The sequence below is a fragment of the Dryobates pubescens genome, chromosome 26 (genome assembly GCF_014839835.1).
Source record: "Dryobates pubescens isolate bDryPub1 chromosome 26, bDryPub1.pri, whole genome shotgun sequence".
NCBI lineage: Eukaryota > Metazoa > Chordata > Aves > Piciformes > Picidae > Dryobates > Dryobates pubescens.
Window position 1 is genome coordinate 15,497,461 of NC_071637.1, and position 18,199 is coordinate 15,515,659.

The 18,199-nt window shown below is 60.3% G+C and overlaps 1 protein-coding gene across 1 annotated transcript; it reads right to left on the bottom strand.

The window, feature by feature from the left end:
- Positions 1-12,881: 12,881 nt before the first annotated feature.
- Positions 12,882-16,822, bottom strand: CD40 (CD40 molecule). The gene is made up of 8 exons (XM_054173358.1): positions 16,771-16,822; positions 15,708-15,845; positions 15,469-15,612; positions 15,135-15,234; positions 14,187-14,248; positions 13,844-13,942; positions 13,480-13,505; positions 12,882-13,193 (listed from the first exon to the last, which is right to left on the bottom strand). Exons 1-8 carry the CDS (start codon positions 16,820-16,822, stop codon positions 13,035-13,037), a joined length of 780 nt encoding a protein of 259 aa, XP_054029333.1. The 3' UTR covers positions 12,882-13,034.
- Between the last annotated feature and the right edge of the window lie 1,377 nt (positions 16,823-18,199).

The following is an 18,199-nucleotide window of genomic DNA, read 5'->3' on the forward strand; positions in this document are numbered from 1 at the left end:
ATTTATGAAGAGCTATGCAGTCTCCAGCACTGGGGATGCAGATGTGTGCCCCTGAGATCCGTGCCCCCCTGAGATCCGTGCCCCCCTGAGATCCGTGCCCCCCCTGAGATCCGTGCCCCCCCTGAGATCCCACTGCTGCTACCGAAATGGACTCTCACTGATCTGCTTTCAGACCACTTACTCTGCCTTTTCCTTTTTTCATTCACTTTTTGAAGATCCTTTCAGTGCAGAATCATCTGTCTAGGCCATCATTACTTTAATCACAATTAGCTTCCTCACTCCGTTAATAAGACTCCAAATGGTGCTAGATCATGGGAATGGCCCTTCGCAGCCATCCTGCCCTTCTGCCAGGCCTGATGCCCAGGGTTTGTTCTCCCACCAGAGCTGCTGGTTGGTGCTCATCATGCTGAGCTGAGCTCTGCCATGCTGTGCTGAGCTATGCCGTGCTGTTCTGTGCCATGCCATGCCGTGGCCCCCGAGCCACTGAGAGGTGCTGAGCCCTACAGCCAGACAGCTCTGGGGATGGGCACATGCTGGCAGCACATCCCTGGCAGGCTGTGTGGTGGGAATGGAGCCATCCCCACTTCTTGTGGTGGGAGCAGAGAGGCTGGGAATTAGGATTTAAGCAGAAGAGGGTCAGGAGCCTGCCTCGCCTCCTCACAGCTTTTCTTCAGAGTGTTTGGTGAACAATGCATGCAGAAAGCCTTTTATTTTTGTGTAGAGCCATGTGTCTAATGAATTAGCCACGGATTGGAGCCTAACATGGGTAATTTACACTGAGCATTCGCTCACTCAGAATCATCCATCAATTTCTTACCACATTAAAACCGACGTCCCTCCCCGGGAGTGCCTGGCTGGTGCTGCTCCTAGTGACTCCCTCACAGCACAGCCCTTGGCACAGTGGGACTGCAGGTCTCCTCTGCAGAGGGATCTCCCTCCCCCTGCTGCAGGGCATGGTCACTCTGGTCCTGCCCTGGTGCAACTCCATGGGAATTAGGCCATGATGTGCCCAGGACCAGTGGGTGTCAGGTGGATGTTTGCAAGGACAGGCACAGACTCCCCATCCTGCAGCCCCTTGGCCAAAGAGGGGCTGGTGGGGTGCAGAGAGAAGGGAGATTTGCCACTCCAGTTGGCTGGGAGCGGGGCTGGGCACAGCAGCAGGGTCCTGGGAGGCTGGCACAGTGCTTGGCACCACCGCCCAGGAGTAAGAGGGGGCCACAGATGGCTGGCCACAGTCTGGGCACCAACCACTGGGGCTGGTAGGCAGCCCTAAGGCTCCCCACAAAGCACAGAGCTTTTCATCCTCGTGGTGCATGGTGCAGCAGGAGCAGGAGCCTGCCTGTGTGCCTCAGCAGGGTAAGGGTAGCCATGCCTAGGGCACAGCAGGGCAGCTCACCGGCGCCATCAACTCTCCCTCCACTTGGCAGCACCAGGGTCCCCTCTCCACTGGCCAGGCCCCTGCTGCAGGGACACCTCAGGGGGGGATTGCACAGGGGAATCCTTGGCACAGATGCAATTGCTGAGATATCTGCTGAGCATGGAGTTTGCAGACAAAACCCAGAGTGGCCAGGGTCAGTCATAATTGGTAAATATTTGTCTAGCTAATCAAAAGGCCTTTTAATTAACAATTTTCTTCTTGCAACTGGCTTAATTCATTATTATTTTTTTTTAAGAACTTCTGCTGGAAGTCAATTAGACCCAACAGATGGTGAAGAGCATCCCAGCATCAGCACATCCTGCCATCTGCCACCTCTGCAGCGTGGGGTGGCCCTGCCAGACCCACACACCCCGTGGCAGCCGTGGGTCTGCCGCACACTTGTGCAGCTGGCACCGCTGCCAGCAGAGGGTGAGCAGAGGAGCCAGGGCTGCCTGAGCCTCTCGTGATGTGGCTTGCAGGGCTGCAGGTCTGCCCAGGGCAGTTCCACCTCTCCCTGGGAAGCTCTGTGCTCTGCTGTGCCTCGGGGCTGGCTGCATGGCAGCACCAGCAGCTGGCACAGCTCGAGGCAGGCAAAGCTTGTCCTGCTGACAGGCTCTGCTCCCTGGAGAGCTGGAGGCTGTGGCCTGGTGCCCCTGCTCACTTCTTCCCATGGGCTTGCCTGGCACATGTTCCCATGCTGTCTGTCCCTGCAAGGCTGGAGCAGGAGGGAAATGCCTGCAGAATGCAGGGCACTGCCAGGCAGGGCACACACAGTGCAGGGCACACGCTGTCCCGTGTCCCCTCTTGCCCTCCAGCTCTGCAGTTCCGTGGCTGCATCTCCACAGGTGAGCTGGCAGCACCTGCACCTGCTGCTCTCACAATCAGGAGATTGCTGTGCACAAGAGGCTTCTGATGCCTCTCTTCCTCAATCAGCTGCTCTTCACGCCCAGCTCCGTGCCACTCGCCACTGATTGCCCTTTGTCTCATGCAAGGCCGTGTGTGGTGGCAGCTCAGCAATGGGACTGTGGCCTTCCCATGGCAGGCACGGTGATGCTGCCAGTGTGGCTGTGCCCTCCTCTCCCCGTGTTCCCCATGTCCCCTACAGTTCCCAGCCAGGGATGATGCTGGAGCTCTCCCAGCTCCAGGATGGGTTCTCTGCCAGGTGCTGGCTTTAGCCCCACACAGGTGCAAGGAACTGCTGCTCCTGCCCTGGTCCCTGCCTGTGGGAAGGTGGTCGGAGAGGAAGCACGTGGCCAGACAGATCGCTGGGTCTGTCTTGTGGCCAGGCATGGGGTGAGCAGCCAGTCCTGCAAACTGGCAGGGCAGGAGGAGACTGAGGGCTGAGCTGAGTGCTGGGAAGAGTTCCCGTGCCCAGGGCTGAGCCGGCAGCAGGGCAGGAGGGTGCAGAGCCGACTCAAGCATCTCTGCCCAGCTGCACTGCTGGAATATGTCCAAGACGTCAGGGAGCAAAGCACCTCAATCTCTCCTGCCAGGCCCTCCGGAGATGTCCCCCTTTATTCACAACTGCTTTTTAATTGCCTTTTGTCAGTTACAGCGAGATGGGCTCCTCGGGGAGGCAGTAATTAGTGCGAGAATGGATGCCGGGCAGCGGAGCTGGCTCTGCACACAGCAGTGGTGATTTGTAAACCTGTCACCGCGACACGGAGCCCGGCTCCCCCTCCCTGCTGCGCGGCCCCGCGGGGACACGGGGAGCACCGTGAGCAGCCACGGAGCGAGGAGGGCCCCGGCACCAGCCCCAGCCGCTCCCTGCAACGAGCCTCACCATGCTCCTGGAGCACAGCGCTCCGTGGAGGGGACTCTGCTCACTGACAGCAGCCGGGTGGGTTCATCCTGCTGACGGGGCATAGCCACGCGTGGGACACGGTGCCAGGGCACGCAGGGCCTTCGCGGGAAGCTGGGGCAAGGAGCTGCTCTGGGCAGGCTGGGGTGCAGGAGCTCTTCTGAACTGGGCACTGCTCCTGCCAGGAAGAATTAACACCTCCTGTTTCCATCTGGCTGTGGCCAGCCTCCTCATTAGGTCTGGTGACAACGGCAATTAGTCATCCAGGTCCCCGGTGCAGTGCCTGGGACTGCAGGCAGCTCTGGCCAGGTCGCTGCTCTCCACTCATGACCCCAGACCTCCAGCTCAGTCTCTGTGGATGCTCTACCTGCCACTGCCTGGCCTGAGTGGCCAACTGTCCTTGAGTTCAGGATGCTCCATCTCAGACTGACAGAGTTCACGCCTCCAGATCACCTGATCAGTCATGGGACAACATGGGCAGTGGTGGCTTGGCTGCACTCAGGGACACAGCCTGCCAGGGTGTTGCTCTTGCTCAGCCCCATCCCCTCCTGGCACTCACTGATGACTCCCACAGTCCTGGTCCCAGATCTGCAGAGCTTTGGGCACAGGAACAATGCAGCCATCAACCACGGTCCAAGGTAAGGCTGCAAGGACAAACCAGAGCACCAGTCTGGCCCACCTTAGATAAGCCCAAAGTGCTGCAGACAGCAGACAGAGGCTGCTGGAAGATCCATCTGGAGAGAGGCACAGCCTTTTCCAGCGTGGGGCTCTGCCCTGCCCTGGTTCAGCACCAGCCTGGGCTGCTGTCAGCCACCTCCTGCTCTCCCTCACCCTCCTCCTCTGCTTCATGGCTTTTGTCTAATTCCCTACGCCCCTTTCCTATTTTTCTTCTTGACAGAAGAAGCAGGCTCATGCATCTAGAGACTCCACAGCCCTTTCTTGTAGCTGTAGATTAAATTTCCCAGCTCGACGTCTGCTGGCCTCTGGCTGAGTCGGTGCACGCAGCTATGCTCCCCAGCCCCAGGAGCAGAATTAAGCCCGGGTGGTGCTGGGACCGTGGGAAAGGGTCTCTGCAGAGGCATGGGGAGATGTCTGCTGAGCAAAACCGAGCTGAGCCATGCCAGCCCTCCAGGCCATGGCTGTGGGTGAAGAGAAGGGGGAACTCTGGTGTGGGCCCAGCAGCCAAACCCTGCCCAGCACGCCTCAGCTCCTTCTTCCTGTGCTCTGCTCTGCCCTTGACCCTGGGGAGGGTGCAGCGGGTGGAGGGAGCCTGGCTGCTCTAATTAAACCATGTTTGCAAACTCCCATGGTAAGCATCACTAATTATAATTAAGGAGAGCAGATCTGCCCTTCCCTGCCTCTGGGAGCCATGAACAAGCTCCCTACTGCCGACCAGGCTTGGAGGGCACCGAGGGCTGGCACATGGCACTGCCCTGCATCCCCTGGGCTGGGCACGTGCCTGGCACAGCCCTTGTGGGGGGGACAGCCCCATCGGGGGCCCTTGGGGCAGGGTGCCAGGCTGGGGGCATGGCACGGCAGTGCAGCTGGCACTGCCCTCTCCACCCGTGCATGGCGTGACTGTGGCCCCGCTCCCCTGGCACGCTGCCTTCATGCTTGAACCATTGGCCTAACGATTTCAGGTTTTTCCCCATTTTCCTCTATTATTATTTGTCGTTGTTCCTGTTACAGTTCAGTGGCCATGAATTATTGAACGTCTGCTTGCTCACTAACTCTTTACTTCCACCTCGGCACACAGCAGCCTGCGCGGGACGGCCGCCAGCCCCTGCCTCTGGCGGCTGCTGCCGCGGGACCCTCCCCACGCTGCGGCACAGCCCTGCCCGGGCGAGGCTGCGGGACGGGGACTGCCCTGGCTTCCCGCGCTGCCAAAACGCCTTCGCCCGACTCTGCTTCACCGGCCACGGGAGTCATGCGGCCGTGGGAGCCCCAGGCTGGACGTGGGACATACTGGGATGGCACTGGAGGGGCAGGTGAGCAGCAGGGTCAAAGGGCTGGAGTTCACTTGCGTCCTGAGCAGGTGTGACCCAGGCCACGAGTTTCACGTGGGGCTGATTTAGGGCAGTGCTCCCCACCCCTCTGCCAGCTGATAAAAGGAGCAGAAGGGATCCTGCCTTCCTACTGGCCCGTGCAGCAGTGCTTGCAGAAGCGAGGAGGCTCCTGGTAAGTAACAGCATGTGGCCAGGGTAGCAAAGCTTGGGAAGAATCAGGTAGAGCCCACTGGTGCCCTGGGGCAATGGCACAAGCAGCTGGGGATGTTTGAGGGAGGCTCTTGCCGTTGCCAATCCTACCTGCGAGCAGTTCCCGGGACTGGGGAATATTTCCCTCCCCTGTGTCATGCTCTCAGTGCTTTAGCTGAGGGCAGAGGAGAGCCCCTGGGTTTAATGGACTATGTGAGCAGCCCTGAGTGGGGACAAGGATGTGGGTACCTCTCATGCCAGGCTGAGCTGTGCCAGTGGGAGCTGGTGTGGCAGCACTGGGGCAACTGGGATGTGCTGGGTCTGAGAGCCGGTTGGGTTCTTAGCCTTGCAAAGCTGCTGCTTTCTCCACACTGCTTTTGTGCTTAGGGCAGAGCAGAGAAATCTCTGCTGGTATTGTGAGATTTCACAGAGGAGAAGAATAAAGTCTCTGAACTCCCTACAGCTGCATTTTCTCAGTGCTGCAACACTCTGATACCTCTGAAACGCTATTAAACACCTGGTAGCGGGTTGTCTTTGCAACCCTGTGTCCTAAATAAATCCCTTCCCTGTGCTGAGCCCTGCTAATGGTCCATTGTTAAGTGGCCAGCCAGCACAATCTAGGATGAAGTCCTTTTTTTTTCCCCCAGTCATCTCCAGCATCTTTCTTGTAGGATGAGACTGAAACTGGGGACTGCAAATTCCTCTGCAGTGCCCTTGCTTGGCTGTGCTCCTTGCCCCCCAAGCGCTGCACTGGGAGTTAATGCTTGCTTGGGGCCCTCCTTGCAGGGCTTGTCATGGCAAGCAGCATTTGCTGGCATCAAGCTGGGCCAAGCACTCCCTGCTGTGGGGCTTGGCAGCCCTTGGTAGTGCCAGGGCTGGGGAACAGACTCTGCTCTGTTGTCTGCCACATATGAGGCAGCAGTTCCTCCAGCAGGGCAGGCCGGTGGCACCCACAGGGATGCTTCTCTAGCTGTTCTGGATCCACAGGTCTTGGCTGTCCTCCCCCATCATGAACCCAGGCAATCACTGCCAAGGCTGTGCCCAGCTGGGTGGCAAGCCTCCTTCTGCCCCCATCCCTCCCCACATCCACTGCCTCCTCCTGCTCTGCATTTGAGCTGGCAGGGCAGGAGCAGGCAGCCCAGCATCAGCTGTTTGGCTGAGGCCAAACCGATTGGCACACTCTCACTCGGCACACCCCTGTCCCTGGCCTTTGCACACGCGTGTGCAAGGTGCTGCCTGCTTCCCATGTCCCAGCCTGGCTGCTCTCTGGCATCTCTGCCTTGCCTGTGAGAGGCTTCCCTGTGAGACTCGCTCCGTTTATTTTATTTCTCCCCCCCCCCCTTTAACCTTGAAATATAATTTCCTCCCCAAAACCCCCTCCCCCCCCCTAAACAACATCTCTTTAGTGAGATCACAGCAAAAATCCCTGAGCTGCTGGGGCCCCGGCGCTTTATCAGCGGGCTCGCCCCATCCGTCAGAGCCGGCTGTGAGCCCGGCCCCGCCCCCGCTGCCCACCGATGCTCTTTTCATCATTTTTACAGATTTATTTTACAATAATTTAATTTCATCCTTAGCCCTGGGAAGACGAATTGGCCCCTGATGTGACTGGGGATTCGGAGCCAGCCTCATAAATTTGCTGCCTCTACACAAAGCTCTTTCTGGAGTCCCCGCCGCAGCCGTGAGCGAGAGCCTTTAAACAGCGGGGGACAGGCTTGTAAATCTCGCGTGGTGCTGGGGCGGGGGGCAGGGGATGCTGCTGGCACCACTGAGCCGCGGCTCCGGGTGGTTGGCAGGGCCTGGGCACATGGGCGTGGGGTGGGGAGGGCTATGGGGGCTTCCCCAGGAGCTCCCCCACGGAGCGGGTGTTGCCAGCGGCTCTATGAGCAGTGCCAGCAGCCACACCGTGCTGCCAGGGTGTGGCCTGTCCACACAGAGAGCTGCAGCTGGGCTCCAGGAGCGGCCAGTGCCCATCATTTTCTAAGCGGGTGGAGCTGGTGCTGCGCCGGGCACAGGCTTGGGGCGGTGCTGCCAGCCCTGCCGCCGAGCCGTGCCTGCTCTGGCACATCTGCGCTCACCGCGTGTGGGACTCGCCACGCTGTCACGGCAAGAGGCTTGTCACTGTAATTAAATCCGAGTGAGTCCCCTGCCCCCCGGCACAGCCCCTCGTTTCCCTTTGATTTATTATGTCTCCTTAATTTATTTAAATGACTCTCGGTGTTTGCACAGGCTGGGAGGGTGCTGGCTGGGGCTGTAATTGCTGGAGCGAAGGGAAGGCAGCAGGAAGCACCTTTGGAGTGAAGCTCTCGGTGCTGGGGGGACAGTCTGTGCACTGGCACCGGCCTCTGCCGCTGCCTGAGGCTCTGCCCCAGCGGGGCTGCAGCAGGACGGGCCCAGCAGCTTTTGGGGCCGGCTTAGGGGCATCTCCCCGGGGCACCACAGGGCAGCAGCTGACAAAGGCAAGAGTCTGGGGGGAGGCCTCGTTCCACCCTGCTCCCCGTGTGTGCAGGGGCCAGGGTGCAAAGGACGGTGGGCCGAGCGGGGCAGCGTGCCGCCTGCCCACCCCGGTGCTGCCGAGCGCCTGCGCGGCCTCGTGCCCGGCCGGGCTCCGCGCCGCCAGCCTCGCCATCCCCAGCCTGTGTTTGCACAGCCTCAGCGTTCTGCTTGCACTTGTCCCTGTTGAATTTCATCCTGTTTTTTCCAGTCCATTTCTCCAATTTGTCAGGATCGTTTTGAATTCCAACCCTGTCCTCCAAGACACTTGTAGTCCCTCCCAGCTCCCTGTCATCTGCAAATTTAATAAGAGCCTTCTCTATTCCATCAGCCAGGTCCTTAATGAAAACATTGAGCAAACCAGAACCGGGGCGAGCCCTTGGCAGTCCGAGCAGCCCAGCACTCAAGCTGTGCTTGCCACGCTCGCTGCCCAAATGTGATGGAAGATGGTGCCAGAGCTTTGCCACGCTGGCTGCGCTTTGCTGCCTCCCCAAGTTCAGGTGGGGTCTCTCTGCTCCGCTGCCCAGAGCGGTGCTGGGACCACGGCGTGCTGCCAGCTCTGCCAGGGGCTGGCGGTGCTGGGGGCAGGCTGGGAGGGGGCAGTGGGTCATCCCAGGGAGGGCTACGGCTTGAGCTGCTGCCAGCCAGCACAGTGCCAATGTCCTGTGTGAAAGGGAGCCTGGTGGGGCCTTGCCCTGTGAACCCCTGAGGTGGACCAAGGAGGAGTGAAGAGGGGTGGTGAGACTGAGCTCTGCTGGCACTGCTGCATCCTGGGCTGGGGATCCCAGCAGTGACCACAGGCAAAGGTGGCCATCAGAATGGAGTGGGCACCCAGCAGCAGGAGGGTGAGAGCCCCTCACCCAGGTAATTGGTATGGCCACAGTGGCAGCAATGGAGCAGCCTCAATGGGGCCATCCACCCCCCACCCTGAGCACATGGTGGAGGGCAGTAGCCCACAGCCTTTTTGGTGGGTGCAGGCTCTCCCTGGTCCTGTGGTCTCCCTGTATTGAAGCTGCTCCCTTGGGCCCAGGGCTCTTCCTCAGGGTTGCACAGCAGGGACCTGGCAGCAGCTCAAAGAGGAGCCACACTGTGCCCCCCCAATGGCCACCAGCCATCAGTTCCCTTTAATTGATTGTAGAAAGCAATTTTCCAAGCCCAGCTCCATGTGCCCAGGCAGAGCTTTGCTTCACAGTGCAATTTCAAATGCTTCTTCCAGCACCAGTCCAGCTCCAAAGCAAGAGCTTTACAGTCTACAATGGGCTGTGCTTAGCCCAGAAGTGGCTTCTCCATTGCCCTACAGAGCCCACAGCTCCCTGTGTCATCTGTCATAGTGGCTGTGGCAGCCCTGCCAGCTCTTACAAGGCCAGCACTGCCCAGACTGGTGTGGCTGTGTGGAACCCACCATGGCTGCAGCTCCATCCACAGGCAGCTGCAGGCCCTGGCACAAGCTGGGTGCCTCATGTGTCCCATGCAGTGCCACCTCCTTGGGCAGCTGTTGAGTATGTTCTGTCTGGGCTGGCTCACGTGGCAGTGGCAAGGGCTTAGCCAAGAGCTGCTGCTCCTGCTCTGGCTTCTGCCAAGAGCTTGGGAGTTGTAATTTCGTGGCCAGGGTCTGGAGGTTGGTACAGGTGCACTAATTCTGCATTTAGTAATTGGTGTCATGTCAGTTAGATTGGCTCCTGGGTGCTGCAGTGGTGAGTGCTGTGCAAGAGCCCCTGGGCTGCAGCACAGAGGAGTCCCAGTGCCTAGAGAAGCTGTGGTGGCAGCAGGCAGAGCAGGGCTGGGTGGATGTTGAGTGCTGGGAGAACAGCAACAGCTTAAGGTGCATTTGTCCTTTGTGGGACAGCAGCAGAGCCTGGGGCTCTTGAGCTGGTGGGTGCCAGGGGCTGCTGTGCTGGGGGCAGAAACTGCCCCATCTGAGCAGGAAGGGGTGGGGGGCTGTGCCCAGGAGGTGCTGCCAACTCTGAGCATAAATCACCATCTGTCCTGTCACAGTGCTCCTCGGTGCCAGGCCACTGCCTGAGCACCTAGCTCAGCATCCTCTGCTGCTTCCCTCGTCCCTTGGGCCACCCCTGCAGCCCGTGGCAGGGCTTGGCACGCATGGTGGGCTTGCCAGCGCAGTGCTGCCTGTTGTGCAGGCAGGAGGAGGCTCTGGTGGGTCTGGGGCAGCAGGGAGAACCCCCGGGCTCACATGCCTGCAGCACGGATCAGCGCCGTCAGCCCTGCGCCCACTGTGGATTGCAGGCAGAGGTAATTTGCAGATGACAAATCTCCCTGACAGTAAATATTTTTCCCACCCTCATCTTTCTAGGAGCAGATAAGGTGGCAGCACTGTGGCAGTAGAGTTGCTGGAGGGAGACAAACTCTTTGGCAGTCGTAAAAGTCTATTGTGTTCCTGCAATTATTTATAGATAAACAGAAGCAAGCCAGTAAGTACCGAATGGAGCTGCTCAGCTGCGTTTGCACTGATGATGATGATGTTATTTCTCCCTCCTCACACCCACACACATCTCCACTGCATGGAAACTCGCTGCTGACAGCAATCACATCCCCACCCGCTACGAAGCAGGGCAGGCTGGAGGGGGTTTGCCCCCTCCTTGCTGTCCGTTTCCCCCCCCAGTGACCCTACTGCTGCTTCTGGAGCTGGGGAGCTGCAGCCCCTGCAGTGCTGCAGGGTCGTGGTGCCTGCAAAGGATTGCAGCCCTTCCTCAGGGGCTACTGCCTCTGTTCATGGGGACTGGGTGGTCTTTGTCCCAGCACACCAGTCCCTGGGGTGCTGAGTGCCTCACAGTGAGGGGGTACCAGTGTTGCTTGCAGGGAGCATGGGAGTGGATGGGTCCTCAGAAGCTTCTGCAGCAGGACCTGCTGCAGGTTCTCTCCACCTCCAGGAAGGGAACTGGGGGTTTTCTAGGCTCCACGTAGCCAAGACCTCCTGTCCCACCACAGAGTGCTGCTGAAGACAGAAATGGGCAGGAAAGCTGCAGGCAGGAGGCCTGGGGTGCCACTGCACCAGGCACTGGGGGCCCTGGGTGACCTGCTTGCTCTTCACATGGCATTGGGATCCTTGACCAACCCAAGTCTCTCTGGTCCCTAGGGTGCTGCATGACACTGCCCAGCTTCTGTTGGGGCAGGACCCCAGAGCTGCCTGTGCCAGGGCTGCAGGAGTGGAGTGCATCCCTGCCAAGCACTCAGCCTCTTCAGCAGGACCTCAGCCCTAGGAAGAGCACCGAGCATCCGAGACTGCAGCTGGGAGCCCTGGACTGGAGCACAGGAGGATTTTTCATTGCACCATCATAACCAGAGGACAGGAGTAAGTGACTGGTAGTGTCCATTCCCTGGGTAAAGATTTACACAATCACTTCATCCAGTAATTGGTATTCTGGGGAGTGAGAGAGCTGCAGCTCCAGCACCCGCCTCTATTTGTTTTCTCTCTGTCTTCTCTCTCTCCCCTTTTCAGAATGAGTAATTCTGTCCCTCACCATCCCATTTAAACAGAGCATTTGCAGAGTGAATAATTAGTTACATTCAATTAGGTCTCACAAGCTCTCCCTTCTCACTTTGGGGGACAGAGGCACTAATGAGATGGCACAGATCTGACACGCAGCAGCGGGCACCCAACGCTGCGTGCTAGCAGGGACAGGTCAGCGCTGGGGGTGGCAGGGAGCTGGAGGGAGCAGCCTGCTGCTGTGGGGAGAATCCCTGGGGGGGCCCTTTGGAGGCCAAAGGTGCTGTCTGTGGCTCACATGTCAGCCAGGGCAGGGCCAGCAGGAATTGGAGTCACGGCTGTACCCAGGGCAGGATGTTCACCAGGCTGGTGCTGAGGGGCTGCTGCCCAGCCCTGGAACCATCCTGTTGTCTGTGCTCCTGGCAGGGAGAGTTAGTTTCTATCTTCCTTATTAAACTTAACATGTTTTGAGAAGAACCTTTCACAATGTGCCACTGCCTTTACAGTAAAAGCAGCCTCATGTTCTGGCTGCTCCTGGCTCTGGGATTTATGGCCTTTCCTCTGCCATGCTGTGTGCTCTCAGGTGGTGCTGGGTCATGGGCTCCTGGGACCTGCTCTGGGCTTGGTGCCACTGCAGTCCAGTGCCACTGCTGGAGCCAGGGCTCATGGCAGCCCTGCTGCTGCCCAGTCCCACCTTCCACAGCCGTGTCCTGCAGTGAGAAGCCCCACGATGGGCCCAGCACACCCTGACTACTTGATGCAGGCTGAGTCCAGGGCATGAGCACTGGGGATGTGCTGCTCTGGACTGGAGCCCCTCTGCTCACAGCCCAGGGCTAGTGGGTCAGAACTGCCACAGTACCTGGAGCCTCTGACCGCCGCCGGCAGATACGAGGTGGGGCACGCCCGGGCTCAGGGTGTGCTGAGGGGCAGTGGGGGCAGAGATGAGGCACAGCTGATGGTAGCTCTCCCCTTCCCTTCTCTGCCCCGGGAGCATCGGAGCTGCAGGCATCCCTCCCTCCACCGGTGGCACCAGCACAGCAGGGAGACCCGGGGGAGGGGCTGCCGTGGGCTGTAGGCTGCGCGGTTCGTATGCGTGAGGAGGATAATAAAGTTTAATAACGGCTTTGTCAGCGGTGCGGGGGAGAAGAACCGAGCCCAGCCGTTCCCAGCCCCGCCGCGGCGAAGCCCCGCAGCACCATCTCCCGGCCGAGAGAGGGGAGCGATGGGGACAGCCTTTAATTGTCCCCACAGAGCTCATCAATGCAGGGACAACGCTGGGTGCCCGGGGTGCTGTAGTGCCAGCACCTGCTCTGCCCAGCTCCAGCCTGGGCAGCCCCCCTGGCTGCTACAGGGGGTGGCTAGGCTGTACTTTGCCATGGTGGTCCCACACTTCAGCCCTGGCACCTCCAGCAGGCAGGCTGCTGGGCTCTGCCATAGCAGCTTGGGCAGATGATGGCACCAGGCTCTGCCCTGCATCCCCCTGTGGGCAGCTAACTTTGCTGTGCTGCAGCAGCCTTGGGTGGGCGACCAGGCCAGGCACTACTGTGGTATTGCCACAGGGGTGGTTGTGCCACATCTGCTGCTGTGTCCCATCAGCCAGGTCAGATTTGCTCCTCAGCCAGAGAGTCAACAGAGACAGCACTGCTGGCCCCGACTGTGCTCCTGTGCAGGCAGCGTCCAGTGTCCTCACAGCCTCTCCTGCTCTGCCATGCGGCTCTCCTTGCCATCCTCCTGGGCCACAGGCTGGTGTCTGAGCAGGGTCTCCTGCCCAGGTAAGCTCTCCTCCTCCTCCTCTGTCTCCACAGCCTGTTTAGGTTCCAGGTTCTCCATGTTCCCAGCCTCTATCTGTACAGGGGTAGGGGTCAGGGGCAGGCAGCTATGTCCCCACCCTCTGCACCTGTACCTTCCCCTGCTGTGCTCTCATGCAGAGCAAGGCCTCATCCTGTGCTGGTCCCTCCTGTCTTAATATTTGGCAGCAGCATCTCAGGGTTGGCCCAGTCCTTGTCCTGTCCCACATGGGCAGCCTAGGACAGCCCCCACCCCTCCTGCCCTGCTCTGTTGCTTGTACATCCCTGGCTGTGCCCAGAGGGACCCCAACCCACTGCTGGAGGAGAGCTCTGGGCACACTCACCTGCTTCTGCACCTGTCGCCTGGGATCTGCATGGAAAAGGGACAGAGAAGGCAACAGTCAGTGGGGAGCACTCCTGCCCTGCACCGCTGCAAGGTCTCAGAGCTGGGGCTTGGTGCTGCTACACTGGAGCTCCTGCAGCTGACACTGGGGCTGGGGTCTGCAGGGGGGAAGCCTGGCTGGACCTGTGGGACACAGCCCACTGACCCAGGTGGGCAATAGGGTCTGGGAGCCAGGGCCAGTGGTGTCCCCAGAAGGGCTACCCTGCTCTTGTCACAACAGCTGCTGGCCTCCCTTGCCTAGCTCCTCACCCCCTATTGCCACTCCGGCCAAGGTGTGACTTCCCATGTCCTGGCCCCTTCCTTACCTGTGTGGACCAGGCAGTAGATGCAGATGCCCACAAGGCAGGTGACGACAGCAGCTGTGATGGGGATCAGCACCGACAGCGAGGAGCGCCCGCCCGACTCTGCGGAGGAGAGGGGGGTCAGTGGGCACCAAGTGCCCCAAGCTGCCTCTGTTCCACCAGGCCCAGTCCTGAGGGGATCCCTCACAGGGACAGAGAGGAGCAAGAAGGCCTCATGCCAATGGTGTGGGCATGGGCACTCTTGACTCCCAAAAGCACCCATGGGCCAACTCCTCCCAGTACTGCAGCACCCAGAGAAGGAGATCCCTGCTCTGCACCCACCCAGCACAAGGCACCAGATGCTTACCGCAGATCACATCTGAGATGTTTGTCCCTTTCACCTTCACCACCAGCCCCTTCTCCTCGCAGCTGCAGGGAAGAACAAGACCATGTAACCAGCACAGCAGCCTGGGCACATGGAAAGTCACTGAGGAGGAACACCTGGGGCTCGGTGGCCACCAGAGCTGTGTGAGAAAACATCCTGCACTGAGCTTGCTGGGCTCTGGAGGGGCAAGTAGCCCCAGGGACAGAGCACAGGTCCTGGTCTGAAGCTACTGAATCTGCTGAAGATGAGGACAAGTTTGGAGACAAGGGACAGGAGGGAGCACGTATTTGAGACCTGCCCAGTCAGGGAGACCCTGGGATTCAGGCACAGCAGCTACTGCAGAACAGCTCAGAGATGACTCAATGACAGGCTACAAGTGGCTCCATGGGGAGGTAATTTCTGGGCAAAGATGAAAGCAAAGTGAAATCCAATGGCTGGCAGCTGAAGCAAAACTAATTCAGCCTGGAAATAAGGCTCACATTTCTACCAGGGAGTGCAATTAACCCTCGAGCAGCTTTCTAAAGACAGGGACAACCTGCCAGCTGGTGGCATCCTCAGAGCCAGACTCCCCACGGAGAGGGCTGGTGCCTTGAGCCAAGCAGCACACTGGGAGGGGAGTCTGGACAGGGCACAGAGGTTGCCTGTAGGCCCTAATCCCTTGCTTCCCCAATGCAGATGGCAGCATGGACATCCCTGAGGGGACAGCACTCTGCACACACACTGAGAGATGGTCAGAGCTTCTGGATTCTGCCTCAAGCTCAGCCACATCACTCTGGACCTCACTGCCCTCCTTAGAGCTCTGCTGCTCTCACTCCGGCCCTATGCCAGCCTGATGTTCCTCGGAGACCATCCCAGCTGCCTGGTCCCTAAGGAGGCTGGCAGCAGAGGACATGCTCATGGGGAAGGATGTGACCAGCATTCAGACAATACCTTGTCCAGGGATGGCATGGCTCAGTTTTAGAAGAGATGTTGGAGAAGGTGCCTTCTGCACAGGGCTCGCAGGGAGAGGACAGCTGGGCCACAGCCTTGGCTGAAGTGGAGCAGAGGTTACAGAAGGGTCAGTACAGCCTGTGGGATGTCCCTCACCATGGGTGAGGGGTCAGGCAAGCAGCACTCCCTGTGGCAATGATGCCAGGTGCAGGGGCAGCAGAGAGCTCCCAAAGCCCTGCCAGGGGCACCTTGCTGGTGGAAACCCCCTTTCCCCAGAGGAGCCAAGACCGGTGCTGCCAGGGCACCAGTCCTGCTGAGAGGGAGGAGCTGGCACCTGCCACGAAGCCGAAGCCGCGCTGGCAGGGCTGGTTCTCCAGGCAGGTCTGGCAGCTGGAGTCGGAGCAGTGCATGCCAGCTCGGCACTGGCACACCGTGTTGTGCGTCGCGTTCCCCTCGGTCTTCACCACGAGGCCGGCATCTGGGCAAAGGGAGACAGCGGGTGAGTGAGCCTGCAGGGGCACTGAGCCCGTCAGCCCCCCAAGGCTAAGGCTGGCTGGCACAGGGAGCACTTACTGCCTTCGCAGATGTCATGGGGGGCACAGTGCCTCTCCTTGGTCCAGCTCTGCTGGTAATGGCCACTCTCACAGGGGGCACAGACAGACTCTTCTGTGCCGTCACATTCAGAGACCAGCTTTTGCCCTGCAACAGAGGCTGATGAGGAGGGGGAAAGAGGGCTTTACTCCTCTCCAGCAGGGGCTGTGCCAGCAGGACAGGGACACTGGCAGCTGCATGATGCCAGGATGGCTGTGGCATGCTGCCCAGTATCCTGATGCCACTCTGGCAGACAGGGCTGGAGGGACCAGCTTGCCTGGTGGCTGTGGAGGGATGGGTGAGGAGGGCTGCTTGGTGCTAGGGCATGAGAGCTGGGAGCCATTCACTGCCCCCAGCACTCCAAGGACTAGAAAATGGACTAGCACTGAGAGTGGAGACTGGCAAGGACCATCACCATTTGGTAGTGCCAGTGGCAGCACTCTTCCTGCACCATGGGGTTCTGCAGTTGCAGGAGCACAGACAATGCCAAGAAAGCTGTGGTAGATTCAAGGTGGTTCAGGGGCCTCTCCCAGGGCACCCACAAGGTCCCAGTTCTTCTAGCACCAAGGTGACACAGGGAGGTGAAGCTGTCGGCACTGCTGTGGCCAGGCAGCAGGTCCTGGCACAGCCAGCCTGTAGAATCCCCTGAGAGGGGAAGGGTCTCCATACCTGGCTGACAGCGGTTGCAGCACCTGCCTTTGTGTTCATACTGCCTTTCAGAGCATCTTACAACACCACAGTCACAGCACTGCAAGAAACAAGACCTGTGGATTTGTGCTGCTCCCCAGCATCTGTGTGCCAACCCAGGTGCTAACTCACATCCCGAGGCGAGGGTTCCCTCACACCACTCTTCCCAGCCCTGCACTAACCACAGACCGCAGCTGAGACGTCTGCGCTGCCTACTGCCACCGGTGCTCTCTTTGAAGTGGGGTGGCAGTGACTCGGGCACGGTGGCTCCACATTTCCTAACAGATGGTGATCGCACATTGCCCTACGTCCCTGCCAGCATGGCTACGGTCCCGCGAAGGGGGAGCAGTCGACCCACCCTGGCTCAGTGAGGCGGCGATGGGGCTGGGGGACATTGCCAGGTCTGACATGGGGACACCTGAGCTGGCGGAGGGGAAGCGGCCCCCCTGTCACACGTCTGGTACTGAGCAAAACGGGAAGTGAAAGGGGCGTGAGCGCGTCTGTCCCTGAGCCCCGGGATGGGGACAAACCTGGCTGCGGGCCCAGACTCTGTCCAGGGCAGTGGACCCCCGGGGGCTCACCGCTCCCCATGCTTGACTGCAGAGACCCGTCCCGGCACAGACCCGGGCTGCGGGCTCCGCTTCCTCGGAAGAAAACCGAAAGCAAGCCCGGGCCGGGCCGAGACCGGCCTGCCCAGCCCGCGCCTCCTCCCCGCGGGCAGAGGGTTCCGGGTCGACTGGACCCGGCTGGCTCAGTGTTGGCTCAGCTCCCGCCGCCGCCGGCACAGGTACGGCCCCGGCCATAACCCCCCGCCCAGGGACGAGCCGCGCCGAAGGGACGGGCAAGAACGGGCGGACCGTGCCCCTTCCCGGCAAGCCCGACGGCTGCGGGCCGGGGCCTCGCCCGCAGGAAGGGAGCTGCCGGCATCCCAGCCCGCGCCCATTCCCCAGACCCCGTCCCGGTGCCGGTCGCACTCACCCCCAGCAGCACCGCACCCAGCAGCCCCAGCAGCCCGAGCCGGTTCATGACGCTGTCCCGGCGCTGCAGCCGCCCGCTCTATAACTCCTCGGCCAGTTCCCGCCCAGGAAGGGGGCGGTGGGTCGCCCGCCGCACTCCCCCCGGGGCTTCCCCGCCCGGGGAGCCCCTTCAGGATTCGGTCCGGGGTAGAGAGCAAGGGTAACGCTCCCGGCCAAAGCGGCGAGCTCCAAGCCCGGCCTGCCTGGCTCATCCCGGGGTCGCGGGAAGGGGACCTGCCCTGGGCTCTCCTGCTGCTGTCCCACGAGCCCACCCGTGCTGGCCCACCTGGCCCTGCCTGGCACAGTGGTCTTAGGGGAGCAGCTGGAGCTAGGGGTCCCAGCATGATGGCTCTGGATGAGTGTCCCGCTGGAGATGGAAAGGTGACTCCTGCCTGCTCCCTGCCAGTCCCACAGAGCCACAGTCCTGCCTGTGCCATCCGCATTTGACAAGGTACTGGCAAGGGCAGGCCATAGCGAGGACAGGGATGGTTCCAGCCTTGACAGCTCATTCCTGTCACAGAAGTTCAGAGGTTTCATTTCCCCAACGGTTAATCCAGAGCCATGACCCTGGACAGTCCCTTGCTGTTGCCCACAGGGCCTGGTCCCGGTGTCCCCACAAGCGCGTCAGCCCAGATATGGGAACATGAGAAGTGCTGGGGGCTCAGCCTGAGCCCCCATGGCCGCTGCCCTGCCTCAGTTCCCTCAGGGCAGTCCCTGCACAGTCCCCAGGGAAGTTCCAGGCTCCTCTGCTCCAGAGACCTTCCCTGGACT

Coding starts and splice junctions, on each gene's coding strand:
- CD40 (XM_054173358.1), bottom strand. CDS start 16,822: ATGTCAGACCTGGCAATGTCCCCCAGCCCCATCGCCGCCTCACTGAGC. Junction 15,235..15,468: donor CGGCTTCGGCTTCGTGGCAG/GTGCCAGCTCCT, acceptor GCTCCACTTCAG/CCAAGGCTGTGGCCCAGCTG. Junction 14,249..15,134: donor CCATGCCATCCCTGGACAAG/GTATTGTCTGAA, acceptor TCTTCCCTGCAG/CTGCGAGGAGAAGGGGCTGG.